Source organism: Pollachius pollachius (assembly GCF_949987615.1).
Source record: "Pollachius pollachius genome assembly, chromosome: 2".
NCBI classification, from domain to species: domain Eukaryota; kingdom Metazoa; phylum Chordata; class Actinopteri; order Gadiformes; family Gadidae; genus Pollachius; species Pollachius pollachius.
The window spans coordinates 9,054,185-9,071,233 of NC_136935.1; the positions used below are offsets into that span (position 1 = coordinate 9,054,185).

Sequence of the window (17,049 nt, forward strand, 5' to 3'; positions counted from 1 at the left end):
AGACCATGAGTTCCTCTCAGTGCTGAGGGGCAGGGGCCGAGGGAACATGAAGCTCTCCGTCCCCAGGGGCCCCTGGCACAAGATGTTCCATAAATCACAGAGTAGAAGGTCTGGTTCAGCTCCACAGTAACAGCAACAGGACTTCTGGTTCAAATGGATACTTGAGGTTTTAATGGGATGACCGTGATCACTGCTGCTCCTCCCTCCTGTATATTAACCTAGTGCTGCTGTGCTGTAATACAATGTTCCTTTGATAAGGTGATGATTTAAAGGAGGTTTTGTTAGAAGGCCGGTTTCTGGTGGATGACCGTCAGCTGTGAGAAGTGGTGGAACGGTTTGGACCACTTTGATGGGGGTTTGACCGAGGTGTATTTGGCCTGATGCTGATGAGAACTACTCTTACTTTCTGGCCCCTCAGCCTCGAGCCCTCAGCAGGAGGAGGAGCAGGAGGAGGAGGAGGAGGAGGAGGAGGTCTCCAGAGTTCCTGTGTCGCTCGCAGAGGAAGTGGCTCCTTAGGCTCCAAACCAATTAGCCGTTAAGAGGGCTTAGAGGCGGGATGATCCTCTGATCGCTTGGCTTACCGTGACGTACGGCCGGGGTCTGACTTGTTGATTCACTTTCCTCAGGACCGCCTTTCCACACGCCGCCCGTGTGCCGACCGGGATCTGATGAGAGTACTTTGATCGGTGGCAGACCCCCGGGACCCCCAGCGCTATGGACTTTCCTGACCTGTGGAGGAACATTATGGACGTGAACCGAGGACTCGCCGCCCAGAGGTCAACCATCTGGACCTGATGAGCTCAACCCCGTCTTTGGATCAAAGTGCTGGAAATTGAAAACCGTCAAATCTTGAAGTCGGTTCCTGTGGAGACGACAGCTTAGGGTCGGGTTCTAGTTTGGCACGCCTCAGGTAAGAGACCCGCGGTGTTGAGATGGCGTTCATGCCGGTGAAGTTCGACCTCCCCAAGAGGGTGAAGCTGGCCCAGGCGCTGTGGCTGCTCTACTGGCTCTCCGTCATGGTGGGCATCCTCATCTTCAGCCTGGGCATCTTCTTCAAGGTGGAGCTCCGCAAGAGGAGTGAGATGATGGACAACAACGAGAGCCACTTCGTGCCCAACCTGCTGATACTGGTGGGGCTGATGGCCTGCGGGCTCAACGCCTTCGGAGGGAAGGTCTGCCACGACTCCCTAGACCCCACCAAGTTCCCCAAGTGGAAGCCCATGCTGAAGAACTACCTGCTGTTCTGCTGCGGCTTCAACGTGCTGCTGCTGGCCACCGCCCTGCTGTGCTTCCTCATGCAGTTTGCCCTGTACCTCACGCTGGCCGAGGGCCTGAGGAACGGCATCCGCTTCTACAAGGACACCGACACGCCGGGACGCTGCTTCATGAAGCGCACGCTGGACCTCACCCAGATCGAGTTCCGCTGCTGCGGGAACAACAACTACCGCGACTGGTTCGAGGTGCAGTGGATCAGCAACCGCTACCTGGACATGAGCAACGACGAGGTCAAAGAGTGAGTACCCCCCCCGCGTCCTCACGCTCCTCCTCCTCACTACTGCAGACACCAGGGAGACACCGTCCGGGGGCAGGCCGCGGAGACAGCGACACGTCTCTGCTAATTCAAACCTTGAGACAACGAGAATGACAGGGATTGGAAGAAAGGGAAATTGATGATGGAAAACCCTGTGAATGATTCTGTTCTTGTGGGGTCAGAGGTCAGGAGAGCATACTCAGCAGAATGTCCTCAGCCCTCAAGGACAGCCCAGAGGAGCTGGTGCATTAAGAGGAGCTCCTGGTGGAGCTATCCTGAGCGGTGAAGGGAGTGCTTCAGAAGGGGGTCAGGATAGGATAAATGAAGCAGGTCTTAAGGAGGAGGAGGAACAGAGGAGGTCAGAGCTGGGGAGCTTCCAATAAGTCCATAATCCAGCAAGATCTCATGCTCACTTAGCTTCAGCTTACTAGCTTCTTGCACGACAGGCTTTAATTAGACAAACGCACACCTCTGATGAGCTAATGGTGCTCTGTGAGATGAGACAAGAGAGAGCAGTCTTCTGTGAGGGGTTCAGGGCAGAACGACGCGCTGGGTTGCAGATCCAGAGGGAGAACAGAGTCCTGAAACATGAGCTTCATCACATGAGATATATGATGAGATGGGGGGGGGGGGGGAGTCATCAAGGAAAGGGAAGGTGCCGCCTTGTTGTTTCAAGGTAAAACCTTTAATCCCTCCCACTCTCATAGCCAACATCCTCCCGGCCAGAGGAAGCTCCTCTGGGTGCTCTGAGTAAGAGGATCTGAGATGTTGACACATGAGATGGCATGCTCCACTCCATAATGAACTTAGAAGATACCTCCATCTCTTGCTCTCTGACGATAGCAACAAGGGGATATTCCTGTAATCCTACTTTACTGCCGCAGGCTCCGCCTCACTGGCATTCCTGCCAATCACAGGGTTGATCCCAGGGTTGAGGTCCTTGCAGCCTTGTCCCATGTGACGTGTTGTATGTTTTAGATATGCCTGATCATACATGCTGTTTATAATCTATATAACAAACGACTCCAGCAGAGGGACCAGCATAAAAAACACCTTTCCCATCAGCCTCATTCTCTCCGGGCTATGGTTCCATTTGTGTTTTAGTAGTTTCTGTGTGAGCGGTCCGCTACAACGCGACCAATGCCAACGGTGCTAACCCCGGCCTCCTTCCTCCCAGCCGCGTGATGAGCAATGTGGAGCAGAAGTTCCTGATGGACAGCGTTCCATTCAGCTGCTGTAACCCCGGCTCACCACGGCCCTGCCTCCAGCACCACCTGACCAACAACTCCGCCCACTACGACTACGACCACCGCATCGAGGAGCTCAACATCTGGACACGAGGTTGTCGGGAGTCCCTGGTGGCGTATTACGGCGGCATCATGAACAGCATCGGAGCCTTGATCATCTTCACCATCCTCCTGGAGGTAACACCCAGCTAGCATGGAAGGGGAGCTAGGTGCTAGCTAGTGTTATAAGGCTGTGGTCAACGAGGTAGAGGCCAGCTACCGTTATAAGGCTGTGGTCAAAGAGGTAGAGGCTAGCTACCGTTATTAGGCTGTGTTCAAAGAGGTAGACGCTAGCTAGCATAATAGAACAGTGTTCAATGGTATGAGCATAGCAAGCATAGCAGGGAGCTTTAAAGACTAGAATGACACCATTGGTTGATTGACAACACAGGTATGCCTGACCTGTATCACATCACCTGTTGCCCCAGCTTCTATGGCTGGTGAAACCACCGGCCAAACCTCGAGGCAAGCAAACAAACAAACAAACAAACAAACAAACATGGTTTTCCCTGTTTATGGGAGCAGACTTACCTCGGGTGCATCTATAAAGACAGGCCCTTGCTTAACCAGTGGAGACTCAGGTCAGCTGTGGTCAGGGTTTGGGAGGCTTGAGGCTGGGGTTAGGGTTGGGGGGCTGTGGTCAGGAATGGGGGGGCTGGGTTCTGTCTCCAGGCTGCATGTTGTTTTGGCTGGTTGTGTGCAGACCCTCCAGGTAGCCCGGGTTCATGGTTAGCTAGGTGCTAGCGTTAGCCTCAGAGCCACATGGCGTTCGGAGGAGCGGAGTTCTGGGAAGCAGAGTGAGAAGTAGGTCAGCATGTGGGTCAACAGGACTTTACCCTGAGTGGAACCGACAGCAGATAAAGACTGCTCTCCTGGGACGAGAGTCACGGAGAACACGTTATCTTTTTAATTCACTTGAAGTCACGGCGGGCTGCGGGCTACACCTGATTGCACGCTTCACTACTACGCATTATCAAGCAAGCGGAACATCACCCTGACCGGCTGAACCTGGTGAAAGCTCACTGGTCACCGATCTGAGTCAATCCAAAACATCAAATGCAATAGTGATTGATTAGCCAGGCAACCTTATTATAAAATATGAATCTACATTCTGAACATGGCTAACCTCACTGGGAACCAAACTGCTGGCCCTGGCAGTGCTAGTGCCCTACTCAACCAATGGAGTCAGACCAGGTGAGGACCAGGTATGTGACTAGGTGTGGAACCAGGGGTTGTAGTTAGTGACCAGGTGTTGGTAGAGTGTGACCAGGTGAGGCCCAGGTGTGTGACCAGGTGTGTGACCAGGTGTGTGATCAGATGCGTGACCAGGTGAGACCCACTTGAGGCGCTGGTGTTGGTAGAGTGTGACCAGGTGAGGTCCAGGTGTTGGTAGAGTGTGACCAGGTGAGGTCCAGATGTTGGTTTAGTGTGACCAGGTGAGGTCCAGGTGTTGGTATAGTGTGACCAGGTGAGGTCCAGGTGTTGGTAGAGTGTGACCAGGTGAGGTCCAGGTGTTGGTAGAGTGTGACCAGGTGAGGTCCAGGTGTTGGTAGAGTGTGACCAGGTGAGGTCCAGGTGTTGGTATAGTGTGACCAGGTGAGGTCCAGGTGTTGGTATAGTGTGACCAGGTGAGGTCCAGGTGTTGGTAGAGTGTGACCAGGTGAGGTCCAGATGTTGGTAGAGTGTGACCAGGTGAGGTCCAGATGTTGGTATAGTGTGACCAGGTGAGGTCCAGATGTTGGTATAGTGTGACCAGGTGAGGTCCAGGTGTTGGTAGAGTGTGACCAGGTGAGGTCCAGGTGTTGGTATAGTGTGACCAGGTGAGGTCCAGGTGTTGGTAGAGTGTGACCAGGTGAGGTCCAGGTGTTGGTAGAGTGTGACCAGGTGAGGTCCAGATGTTGGTATAGTGTGACCAGGTGAGGTCCAGGTGTTGGTAGAGTGTGACCAGGTGAGGTCCAGGTGTTGGTATAGTGTGACCAGGTGAGGTCCAGGTGTTGGTAGAGTGTGACCAGGTGAGGTCCAGGTGTTGGTAGAGTGTGACCAGGTGAGGTCCAGGTGTTGGTAGAGTGTGACCAGGTGAGGTCCAGGTGTTGGTATAGTGTGACCAGGTGAGGTCCAGGTGTTGGTAGAGTGTGACCAGGTGAGGTCCAGGTGTTGGTAGAGTGTGACCAGGTGAGGTCCAGGTGTTGGTAGAGTGTGACCAGGTGAGGTCCAGGTGTTGGTAGAGTGTGACCAGGTGAGGTCCAGGTGTTGGTAGAGTGTGACCAGGTGAGGCCCAGGTGTTGGTATAGTGTGACCAGGTGAGGTCCAGGTGTTGGTAGAGTGTGACCAGGTGAGGCCCAGGTGTCGGTAGAGTGTGACCAGGTGAGGCCCAGGTGTCGGTAGAGTGTGACCAGGTGTGGTCCAGGTGTTGGTATAGTGTGACCAGGTGAGCCCCAGGTGTGTGAGCAGCTGTGTCTTGTTTCAGTCTCTTGACATGGCGGGGCTGAAGTACCTGACGACTGCGTTGGAGTCCCTGACAGACCCGGAGAACCCGGAGAGCGAGAGCGAGGGTTGGCTGCTGGAGAAGGGCGTGAAGGAGACCTTCGCCGACCTGCTGGCCTCCATGAAGAGCCTGGTGAAGACCAACCAGGTGGAGGGCGGGGAGGAACCCGCCGCCTGAGCACCACCCACTCCTCAAGGACTGAGGTCTGCTCCGCCCCGTCCTGGGCCAGAACCTCTGGACCGGGAGGATCCAGGAAGGCTCCTCCCACTAACACCTCTCACACACACACACACACACAGTCAAAACACACACCAATCATAGAACAATACACACACACATGCACACTATCGCAACACGCATCGTTTCACGCATACAGATTCATAGAGCAATACACACACAAAAACACATCCCACACACATTCATATGACAATAAACACACACACTGTTACAACACATGCATACATAAGCGTAAGCAAATTTAATTACACAACCTTTCAAACCGTATTAACATGAGAAAATTGTAACATTTTCAATGAGATTTAAATTTTGATGACCAGCTAAATCCAGTAGCTTGAAGGCTCCAAGTGTTGTTTATACCTTCCATAAAAAATACATTTGTAAATATATTTAAAAAACATATTTTTCAAAGTGTTTGGAGCTCTTCAGTAGAAACTCACTGTAAATATGACAGCCTCCATCTTGATGAGGTCACCAGCTTGTTGATGTGGGGGGGGTGGGGGGGGGGGGGGGGGGGGGGGGGAGACTGACCTTCCTATGGCAGCTTACAGCACAGCGCCCCCCCCACCCACTCCCACGATCCCCCCTCTTTCCTCCACATGTGGAGGAGGTGTTAGGAGGAGGTGAGTGTTGTGGAGGAGGTGGGGGGAGGAGGTGGGCGTTGTGGGGGAGGTGGGTGATAGGGGGGGAGGAGGTGAGCGTTGTGGGGGAGGGGGGGAGGGGGGAGGGGGGTGTTTTGGGGTCACCACAAAGGTTTGATGTTCTTTTTTTGTTTGTTTTTTACCATCCCATCCTGAACAGAAACCCAGCATCCATGTAATTCCCTAAGTAATCCAGTCCTTAACGAGAGTCCCCCACGAGAGTCCTAACGAGAGTCCTTAACGAGAGTCCCTAACAAGAGTCCCTAACGAGTCTAAGAGGAGAGTGTATTTATGTGAGCAGGTGTGTGTCACTCTGAGAGTTGTGTTGCTGTGTTGTTGGTCGGCAGGACGGTAGCTGCTCCTGTCTATAAAGACATCGTATGAAAACGCCTGCAGCCTCCTTCTTTCTGCCTTGGTGAAAGTGTGTGTGTGTAGGAGAGTGTAAGTAAGAGTGTGTGTGTGTAAGATTGTGTGTTGGAGTGTGTGTAAGAGTGTGTGTGTTGGAGAGTTTGCGTAAGAGTGTGTGTGTGTTAAAAGTGTCTGCAAGAGTGAATGTGATGAACTCAAGAGTGACGGAGCATAAATGTCCAGCTCAGGTCAACTCTGCCGCATTAGGACCCGGCCAGTTGTCATGGCAACGCAGCTCTCACCTGATTGGATTAGAGCTTAATCCAATGGGTGGGCAGGTAACTTTGGAAGTCCAAGGCCTGGACAGCTCAGCACACCATACACACACCCTAAAACACACCTCCACCACACACACACCCTTCAAGTTGGTGGAGGATGAGTGGCAGTAGAGGAGGTCAAGTGACTTACAGCTGTCCTGGTATTCTAAGAACACGTTCCACAAGTCCATTATCAGCTCAGAGCCGCAGCACTAGGCTGCTTAGGCTCCAGGGAAAGAATACGAGGAGCTAGGAGACAGAGCTAGGAGAGGCTAGGCGACACAGAGCTAGGAGACAGGGCTAGGAGACTAAGTGAGCACAAGAGTATTGAAAAAGATTGCTAACACAATTAGGTTGGTTGATAAGACAAGTTCAGGTCATTAGAAGCACAGGCAACTTTGTTTACAATATTTATCCATAAAAAAAATACCTAACAAACATGAAAAAACATTAATATTCTTACCATATCTTAGTGAGAAACTCACTATATGTATATTTGAATTCACAAAAAACCAAATCTGCCTTCGTAACTCTTTAGAGCGAAGAAACATAAGCGCATCTGGGTACCAACATGATTGTCTGCATAACAGCCAATCAGGAGCAGGCTCTACCTGCTGGCCACACCCTCATCCTAGAGGGACAACTAGATTGGACGGCGGACACAACCAACAACAGCACACGTCGGGGCAGGTTTGAAATCATTTTATTCTTATACAATATAATACAATAATTCACATATTAACACATCAGATGTGATGAGCGAGCAAATATGAGAGAGAGAGAGAGAGAGAGAGAGAGAGAGAGAGAGAGAGAGAGAGAGAGAGAGAGAGAGAGAGAGAGAGAGAGAGAGAGAGAGAGAGAGAGAGAGAGAGAGAGAGAGAGAGAGAGAGAGAGAGAGAGAGAGAGAGAGGGAACACTGGGGCTCAACCATCACACACTGAATTGATACGTTTCTCTTTGTATTCCATAGTCTCTCTCTCTCTTGCTGGTAAGCACTTGTCTCTCTACCGGAGGAGTCAGAAACACACCTCACACCAGGAGCATAACAGAGATTCACTGCTTGTTTAACACACACACACACACACACACACACACACACACACACACACACAGTCACACACACACACACACACGAGGGACATTGTGCTATATTGTTGAATGTAAACAGCAGATAGAGCTGCACTAAAGTACCATGCAGCCATCTGGAGGAGGAGCAGGGGGGGGGGGGGGGTTGAGAGTGATTGAATGATCAGCATTGAAACATCCCATAATTTCCAGATATAAAAGCAGTTTGTTCCTGAAAGCTGGCAAGGCCTCAGCTGAGGGGCTGGAGGCGGAGCCACAGGCGGGGGGCGGGGCCAGGCGCTAGAGGTGCTGCCAGTCGATGCCCACCAGGCTCTGGTTGGCTTCCTGGGCGTGGCCGATCTCCTCGGTGACGCTGTGCTGCTGCCACAGCTTCTGGATCTTACGGTAGCGCTCAGGACAGAGGCGAAGGGGGTTACCCCGCCTACACAAGTGCAGACACACACACACACACACACACACACACACACACACACACACACACACACACACACACTGTGTAGTAAGCAGTGTGTACCTCAGACCCTGGTCGGTCTCTCTGTAGTTGTCGAGGTAGTGTGTAGTGTGTAGTCTGTTGTGTAGTGTGTTGTGTACCTCAGACCCTGGTCGGTCTCTCCGTAGTCATCCAGGTAGTGTGTAGTGTTGTGTGTTGTGTAGTGTGTTGTGTACCTCAGACCCTGGTCGGCTCTCCGTAGTCATCCAGGTAGTGTGTAGTGTTGTGTGTTGTGTAGTGTGTTGTGTACCTCAGGCCCTGGTCGGTCTCTCCGTAGTCGTCCAGGTAGGGCGGAGGGTAGAAACAGCCTTTAGTCTTCCCTGCTAAGAACAACACCTGGCTCTCCCTCACCCTGCGCACGCACACACACACAAGAGGCAGGTGGACATCAATATAAACCAGAAAATGCATTTCCTGCAGAAAATGCGGTGAGTGCTGTAGTACAAAGTGAGGTTGAAAATATTTTTTAATAAAGCCACATAGATTAAGACATAAAGAAACGTTCAATGGCTTAAATCAAGTGAAGGGATTTGAACAAAAGTTCAAAAGTCTAAATGGTATACAAAAAAAAACAACAAATAAAGTGACAGCTGAATGAAAAGCACAAAGCATTGCTAAAATGAATTGAACTGAAGTATCTGAAAGGTCAAATGTATTGCCCTGCACTGCTGGTGTGGTGTGGTGTGGTGTGGTGTGGTGTGGTGTGGTGTGGTGTGGTGTGTGTGTGTGTGTGTGTGTGTGTGTGTGTGTGTGTCTTTAAGACAATAGCGAGCCGGTGCGTGATTAAAAGTAGCTCAATAGAGTGGGAAAAAACGCCCAATCTGGCAACACTGCCTGAATCGCCCCCAAAAGTAGCTCAATCTGGCGGGGAAAAAATTCCCAATCTGGCAACACTGCTGAACATCCTCACGCTCCAGCGTCAACGTAAATCAATGAGACCAACTGAAAACGAAGCCGGTATGAAACTAAAACTGTGATTCTGAATAAAGTTTAAATGATATCGAAATTCCGTTCGGATATTATTGAAGATACAAATGTGTAGATTTGTTAAATGGTTTGAACGAAGGTAAATGGTTGAAATTTGACCAAGTGACGATGTCTTAAATAATTTAAGTGTCAGAATGGGCAGAAGGCTTCAATGGGACCAACTGTAGAATATGACGGTTTGAAACTAACTTTGATTCTGAAGAAAGTTTAAATGATATCGAAATTCCAAAGTGTGTAGATTTGTTGAATGGTTTGAACGAAAATAAACGGTTGAAAATTTATTTAGTTACGTCTTAATCAGTTGAAGTACCAGAGGCTCTGCCGTCTTCCCATTGACTCCCATGTTAAAAAACAGATACTATTTTAAAAGTAGAATATCTTAAAAAGTATAAAATATTTAGAAAATCTGAAAAGAAGCGTGCGATTCCAAGCTATTCTGAATATTTAAAAATTTTAATGAGGTCTCTAGGTGAAAAATTGAGGAAGGAGATAGGTCCCAAAGTTTGTAGAGAATAATAAAGAAAGAAAGAATAAAACTTATAAAGAACAATAGTTGAGCGCTGCATGCAGAACTCACCTAACTATGGTGATAAAGTTTCCACATCCAATATTCAGGTGTAAGGGGTCAGATGTAACAGGTCAGGGGTCAGATGTAACAGGTCAGGGGTCAGATGTAACGGGTCAGGGGTCAGATGTAACGGGTCAGGGGTCAGATGTTAGGGGTCAGATGTAAGGGGTCGTGGGTCAGATGTTAGGGGTCAGATGTAAGGGGTCAGGGGTCAGGTGTGGGGGGTCACCTGAGGAACAGCCCCAGGCCGGCCCCACAGCTGTAGGTGTGGGCGGTGCAGGCCCCCACGTCGTGGCCCTCCACCTCCGTCTGGCAGCAGTAGCTCTGGGAGCACAGCAGGGCGCCGCACACCAGGCATAGGGTGGGGGCGCGGGACTTATCGCCCCCCGACCGCGGACACCTGCACACATACACACACATTAGATAAACACACACACACACACATTAGATACACTAATATCTAATGCGATGGCGATGTGTTCTCACGTGAAGCTGGAGGCCTGGTTGATCAGGGCGCTGTAGTCTTCTGGAAGGTCGATCAGCTGGTTGGACTCTCTGGGGAAACTAGAAGAGACAAACCGTGAACCACTGTCTAACCCCTACCTGATCCTTAACGGCCTGTCTGTACTGTCTAACCCCTACCTGCTCCTTAACGACCTGTCTGTACTGTCTAACCCCTACCTGCTCCTTAACGACCTGTCTGTACTGTCTAACCTCTACCTGCTCCTTAACGACCTGTCTGTACTGTCTAACCCCTACCTGCTCCTTAACGGCCTGTCTGTACTGTCTAACCCCTACCTGCTCCTTAACGACCTGTCTGTACTGTCTAACCCCTACCTGCTCCTTAACGACCTCTCTCTGTACTGTCTAACCCCTACCTGCTCCTAACGACCTCTCTCTGTACTGTCTAACCCCTACCTGCTCCTTAACGACCTCTCTCTGTACTGTCTAACCCCTACCTGCTCCTTAACGACCTCTCTCTGTACTGTCTAACCCCACCTCCTCCTCTTACCTGATGAGAGGAGCTGCTCCCCGGAGCGTCTGTCTGAGGTTGGGGTGAGAGCACCACCTAGAGGCAGGACGGAGGAACACTCATTAGTCCACTTCACACCCAGATCACCTAACCCTGGGTGTTGCCATGGGGACACAATGTGTGAGCATGTCTTTAGGAAGATGCTCTACCTCATTTTTATCATTGCTAGGAGACATGAGGCCAACCAAACTCCTGTGTGTATGTGCGCGAGCGTGTGCGTCTGTGTGTTCGTCTGTGAGCTCATGTGTGTGTGTCTGTCTGTGAGCTTTTGTGTGTGTGTGTCGGTCTGTGAGCATGTGTGTGTCTGTCTGTGAGCTTGTGTGTATCTGTTTGTGTGGGAGTGCGTGTCTGTCTGTGTGGGAGTGCGCGTGTGTCTGTGTGGGAGTGCGTGTGTGTCTGTGTGGGAGTGCGTGTGTGTCTGTGTGGGAGTGCGCGTGGGAGTGAGTGAGTGAGTGAGTGAGTGAGTGAGTGAGTTTACCCCTGCAGCAGCGCCTCCATCACGCTCCTCTCTCTGTAGTAGAGCTGCAGCAGGTTGTTGGGCAGACTGAGGTAGGAGCACAGCGCCTCCCACTGGCCCGGCCCCGCCACTGCAACACAACAACACAAAGTTAAAACAAAATATTCCAACACAACACGTTAAAACACAAAGTTAAACAAAAACACAACGTTAAAACGTTACAACACAAGCTTACACACAACATCGACCCACGATAACCTGTTACAACCCAACAACACAACATTACAACCCTAGTGAGTGGGCGGTACCATGGAGGTCAGGGGGCGTTTCCACGGAGTTGAGGTGGTGGAAGAAGATGGCTGCCGAGCGGAGGAAGGGGAGGAGCCCTGACTGGACACATCTCCACAGCTGCCAGCCTGACGACACCTCCGGTAACGCACTGCTGGACACACAAACACATGTATAGATCTAGATCTAGAAAGACACCTCCAGTAACGCACTGGACACACAAATGTACACCGATCTATAGCATAAAAATTAGCGCGGTCGATCGATTACATTTACTTTATTAATTAATCACTTTTTTCCTTCTCAAGATTGAAGCTTGTAATAATCAATATTTAAATCTGAAATTATGGAATCAATGTAGAATCAACACCAAGGGTGTTTTTAAAGGCCCCGTGAACCCAAAACCCCTTTTTGATTTAAACGTGGTCATTTGTCATATGTGATGGTCAGAATAGTAATCCACGTCATTTTATCAGCGTTACAGAAATAAGTCCCCAATCTAGAGAAACAAGGCGGTAGAACTCTGGGTTTTTTTTCTCCCCAGAACACAACGTGCCCTACAGGACACGCCCGTGAAGACCTCTGACCCCCGTGGTGTAGACGTGGTCTGACCTGTCCAGCCGGGTTCGGAGGTCGTTGTAGAGGTGAAAGGTCATCTCCTCCTCCTCTGATGCACACACCTCCCCCTGGTCCATGGAGGAGTCTGCTGCACACAAACACACTTCAGTCCCATCGTGTGTGTGTGTGTGTGTGTGTGTGTGTGTGTGTGTGTGTGTGTGTGTGTGTGTATGTGTGTGTGTGTGTGTGTACCTGGTACAGAGGTGATGAGTATCTGGACCAGGTGAGCGACGGTGGCCAGGTGCAGCAGGTGCAGCTGGGCGGAGCCTAATGAACACCTCTCTGATTGGTCCAACTTCTGGACAGAACTGTAGGAGAACACACTGGAAACCTAGGGGCGAGAGAGGTAGAGTGACAGAGAGAGAGGGGTAGAGTTAGAGAGAGAGAGGTGTTAAAGAGAGAGAGGAGTTCAAGAGAGAGAGGTTAAAGAGAGAGAGAGGTAGAGTTACAGAGAGAGGTAGAGGACTCTACCTTTACCTAAACAGGTAGAGCTACAGGTACATTTAGAGGTAGAGGTTAAGCTACATGTAGAGCTACAGGTAGAGGTAGATCTACAATTAGAGCTACAGCTAGAGGTGGAGCTACAGGAGAGGCAGACTGACCAGCAGGTGGAACATGTCGATGTCCAGGATACATGGAGCGTTTGTAGTCCTCGCACCTGGAACCAGAGCTACACACACACACACACACACACAGTATACTCAGTCAAATGAAACACTATCAACCAGTCAGTGTGTGTTGTGTGTATGTCCTTGAGTGCGTGATCGTGTGCATGTGTGTCCTAGTGTGTTTGTGTGTGTGTGTACATGTTTATAGGTGCGTGTGTGTGCGTGTATAGGTGTGCGTCTGGCTTGTATAGATGTATAGATGAGCTGAGTGCGTGCCGACCTGACAGCAGCCTGGTGAAGTGGGTCTGTACGGTGGTCTGAGGGGCGGCCGTCCAGCAGGCAGAACCGAACCGGGCCAGTGAGCTCAGACAGTCATCCTGTAACACAACACACACATGAGGACTACACAACAATGACACAACACACAGGACCACTACAGAACACACACACACATGACCACTACACAACACAAACACAGGACCACTACACAACACACACACACGACCACTACACAACACAAACACAGGACCACTACACAACACACAAACACTAATGACAACTACACAACACACAGAAACCTTCTGATGTTCGTCTGTTCTTGCCCACCTGTCTTTCTGTGTACCTGTGTCTGTATTGGTCTTACCTGTCTGTCTGTGTATCTGTCTTTGTGCTCTCACCCGTCTGTTTACCTGTCTGTCTGTGTGCGCTCACCTGTCTGTGCGTCTGTCTGTGTGCTCTCACCTGTCTGTGTACCTTTGTGTGTACCTGTCTGTGTACTCCTACCTGTCTGTGTACCTGTCTGTGTGTTCTCACCTGTCTGTGTACCTGTCTGTGTGTTCTCACCTGTCTGTGTGCCTGTCTCTGTGTTTTCACCTGTCTGTGTACCTGTCTGTGTGTTCTCACCTGTCTGTGTACCTGTCTGTGTGCTCTCACCTGTCTGCAGGGTAAACTTCCAAACAGCGGTTTCTCCTCGTCTGTGAGCAGCCTCTCTGGAGACACAGAATACAATGTGACCTTTAACCCCTGCTGTCGCCACGACAACACACACTCTGCAGGGTAGCGGGGGGGTAACGGGGGGGGGTAACAGGAGGGTAAGGCGGGGGGTAGCATGGAGGTAACGGGGGTAGAATGGAGGTAACGTGTGTGTGTGTGTGTGTGTGTGTGTGTGTGTGTGTGTGTGTGTGTGTGTGTGTGTGTGTGTGTGTGTGTGTGTGTGTGTGTGTGTGTGTGTGTATGTGTGTACCTATGGTCTGAATGGTGTAGGCGCAGCTGGCCCAGGACATGACGGGCACACGGGGGTCCTGGTCGTTGGGGTGGACCTTCAGCCCCACCTTGTAGGTGGCAGTCCCGAACGTGGTGATCATCCCCTGGAGGCTGCTAGAGAACGGGCTGCGCACACACACACACACACACACACACACACACACACACACACACACACACACACACACACACACACACACACACACACACACACACACACACACACACACACACACACACACACACACACACACACGTTGCTCTAGGGGCCCGGTGGGTGTGTCAAAGGCCTGTCAGCCAATCAGAAAAGCTCTGTTCAAAGTCTCACCTGATTGGACCGTCGACGGAGGACCCCTCTGCAGCAGCGATGGGAAGGTCGACTGAGGAGCCCTCGGGAGCAACGGCCCCGACATCTGACACACCCACACACACACGTGAGTCCTGAGCCTCCAGAGTGATACACATGGCTTCACATTCAAACCCTGCAGAGTGCGGGGATTCACCGGCTCACCCTGGGTCTGCTGGCTCTGGTCGGGGGAGGGACTGGGGGGTCCGGACTGGGTCCGCTGCTTCTGGTCTGGCATGGGACTAGGGGGACCAGCAGGACTGGCTGTTTGATGACAACTGGACTTGATCCAGGCCTCGAGACTCGGCTGGATAGTACCCTGCGCCCCCCCACTTCATGCACACACACATACACAAACAGTTCCGTATTAACTAGTTGTTCAACGTCCCCGTCTGACACACACAGTGTGTCCCAGTGTGTGTATCTTTGTGTGTGTGTGTGTGTGTGTGTGTGCACCTGTGTGTGTGGGGCAGCAGGGGGATGACGGTGTTGCTGAGACATTCACAGAGCGGACAGAGGAACTCCCCGTTCTCCACGTCGTAGCTGGTGTGGACGCGCAGTCGCTGCTGCCGCCTCTGTTCCTTCGCCTGCACCGCCTCAAAGTACCTGAGAGAGTACTCATTAGTACTCATTAATACACAGTAGCACTGCCTCAAAGTACCTGAGAGAGTACTCATTAGTACTCATTAATACACAGTAGCACTGCCTCAAAGTACCTGAGAGAGTACTCATTAGTACTCATTAATACACAGTAGCACCGCCTCAAAGTACCTGAGGAGAGTACTCATTAGTACTCATTAATACACAGTAGCACCGCCTCAAAGTACCTGAGAGTGTACTCATTAGTACTCATTGATACACAGTAGCACCGCCTCAAAGTACCTGAGGAGAGTACTCATTAGTACTCATTAATACACAGTAGCACCGGCTCAAAGTACCTGAGGAGAGTACTCATTAGTACTCATTAATACACAGTAGCACCGCCTCAAAGTACCTGAGGAGAGTACTCATTAGTACTCATTAATACACAGTAGCACCGCCTCAAAGTACCTGAGAGTGTACTCATTAGTACTCATTGATACACAGTAGCACCGCCTCAAAGTACCTGAGGAGAGTACTCATTAGTACTCATTGATACACAGTAGCACCGCCTCAAAGTACCTGAGGAGAGTACTCATTAATACACAGTAGCACCGCCTCAAAGTACCTGAGGAGAGTACTCATTAGTACTCATTGATACACAGTAGCACCGCCTCAAAGTACCTGATTATTAAAGACCCTCATCATGCCAGTAACAAACTGCTTCAGCTGCTCCCGTCCGGTAGACGCTACCGCAGCATCCAGTCTCGCACCACCAGACTCAGGGACAGTTTCATCCCATGGGCCATAAGACTACTGAGCTCCTGAGCTACTTCGCTCACCACTATAAAACTTTATAACTTGCCACTTTATAACAGTTGACATCTGGATAAACACGTCTGTTTACATATTACATTTATTTAGTTTTGCATTTAGGTCTCTGCTCTCCTACTTGTGTTCCTCTTATACATTTACTTTTTATTATTATTATTATATTTATTTATTTTTATTATTTAAATCTTAGCTTTCCTACTTGTGTTTCTCTTATACTTTCACTTTCTCTTATGTTGCACTGTTGGAGGAGCCCAAGACTGAAGAATGTCTGACAATAAAACCATCTTGAATCTTGAGGGAGTACTCATTATAAACAGTACCACTCCCTCAAGTACCTGCGTATTAATACTATGTACAGCAGTAAACATTCATATACATAGTACTATTAGTACTACGCCTCATAGTACCCATTGTATTTAAAAAGTAACATACAGGGCACCCACTATAGATAGTCATCTTCTGTAACTAGCCTGATAGCATCATGAGCTCTGCTGCAGTAGCTTACCGCTGCCAGCAGGTGGCGTGCATGATGTGTCCACAGCTTGCGGTGTGCGTGGCGAAGGCTAGGTCAGGGTGCATGAAGAGTGGATCATGGTGCTCTGCAAAATAAAGACGGTTTGGTTAACAGTTATCACATCAGAATATAAAGACCTCCCCCTCTACCTGTCTCTGAACCCTCCCCCTCTACCTTTCTCTAAACCCTCCCCCTCTACCTTTCTCTAAACCCTCTCCCGCTACCTGTCTCTAGTCCTGCCCCTCTACCTGTCTCTAGCCCCTGCCCTCTCTACCTGTCTCTAGCCCCCTCCCCCTCTACCTGTCTCTAGACCCCTCTACCTGTCTCTAGCCCCCTCCCCCTCTACCTGTCTCTAGACCCCTCTACCTGTCTCTAGCCCCCTCCCCCTCTACCTGTCTCTAGACCCCTCCCCCTGTCTTTAGACCCCTCTACCTGTCTTTAGACCCCTCCCCCTCTACCTGTCTCTAGCCCCGCCCCTCTACCTCTCTCTAGACCCCTCCCCCTCTACCTGTCTCTAGACCCCTCCCCCTCTA

The 17,049-nt window shown here is 50.5% G+C and overlaps 2 protein-coding genes across 4 annotated transcripts in view; one reads left to right on the forward strand and one right to left on the reverse strand.

The window, feature by feature from the left end:
- Positions 1–932: 932 nt before the first annotated feature.
- On the forward strand, positions 933–5,479 carry prph2b (peripherin 2b (retinal degeneration, slow); the record flags this gene model as incomplete). The annotated part of the gene is made up of 3 exons (XM_079758825.1): positions 933–1,513; positions 2,709–2,955; positions 5,285–5,479. 3 exons carry the CDS (start codon positions 933–935, stop codon positions 5,477–5,479), a joined length of 1,023 nt encoding a protein of 340 aa, XP_079614951.1.
- A 2,086-nt stretch (positions 5,480–7,565) lies between these two features.
- ubr2 (ubiquitin protein ligase E3 component n-recognin 2) overlaps positions 7,566–17,049 on the reverse strand; it is a 29,323-nt gene continuing 19,839 nt past the window's right edge. Inside the window, exons 31-47 of one of the 3 annotated variants that reach the window (XM_079758633.1) lie at positions 16,508–16,601; positions 15,046–15,195; positions 14,755–14,921; positions 14,572–14,656; positions 14,224–14,369; positions 13,914–13,969; positions 13,261–13,357; positions 12,975–13,042; positions 12,565–12,703; positions 12,367–12,460; positions 11,775–11,908; positions 11,488–11,596; positions 10,989–11,045; positions 10,463–10,540; positions 10,206–10,376; positions 8,672–8,773; positions 7,566–8,352 (exon numbers count right to left, since the gene is read on the reverse strand). In XM_079758633.1, coding sequence (XP_079614759.1) covers positions 8,211–8,352; positions 8,672–8,773; positions 10,206–10,376; positions 10,463–10,540; positions 10,989–11,045; positions 11,488–11,596; positions 11,775–11,908; positions 12,367–12,460; positions 12,565–12,703; positions 12,975–13,042; positions 13,261–13,357; positions 13,914–13,969; positions 14,224–14,369; positions 14,572–14,656; positions 14,755–14,921; positions 15,046–15,195; positions 16,508–16,601 — 1,889 coding nt within the window. In that variant the 3' untranslated portion in view covers positions 7,566–8,210. The remainder of the gene's footprint in view (positions 8,353–8,671; positions 8,774–10,205; positions 10,377–10,462; positions 10,541–10,988; positions 11,046–11,487; positions 11,597–11,774; positions 11,909–12,366; positions 12,461–12,564; positions 12,704–12,974; positions 13,043–13,260; positions 13,358–13,913; positions 13,970–14,223; positions 14,370–14,571; positions 14,657–14,754; positions 14,922–15,045; positions 15,196–16,507; positions 16,602–17,049) is intronic. The other 2 variants (XM_079758634.1, XM_079758632.1) reach the window with 2 other exon arrangements.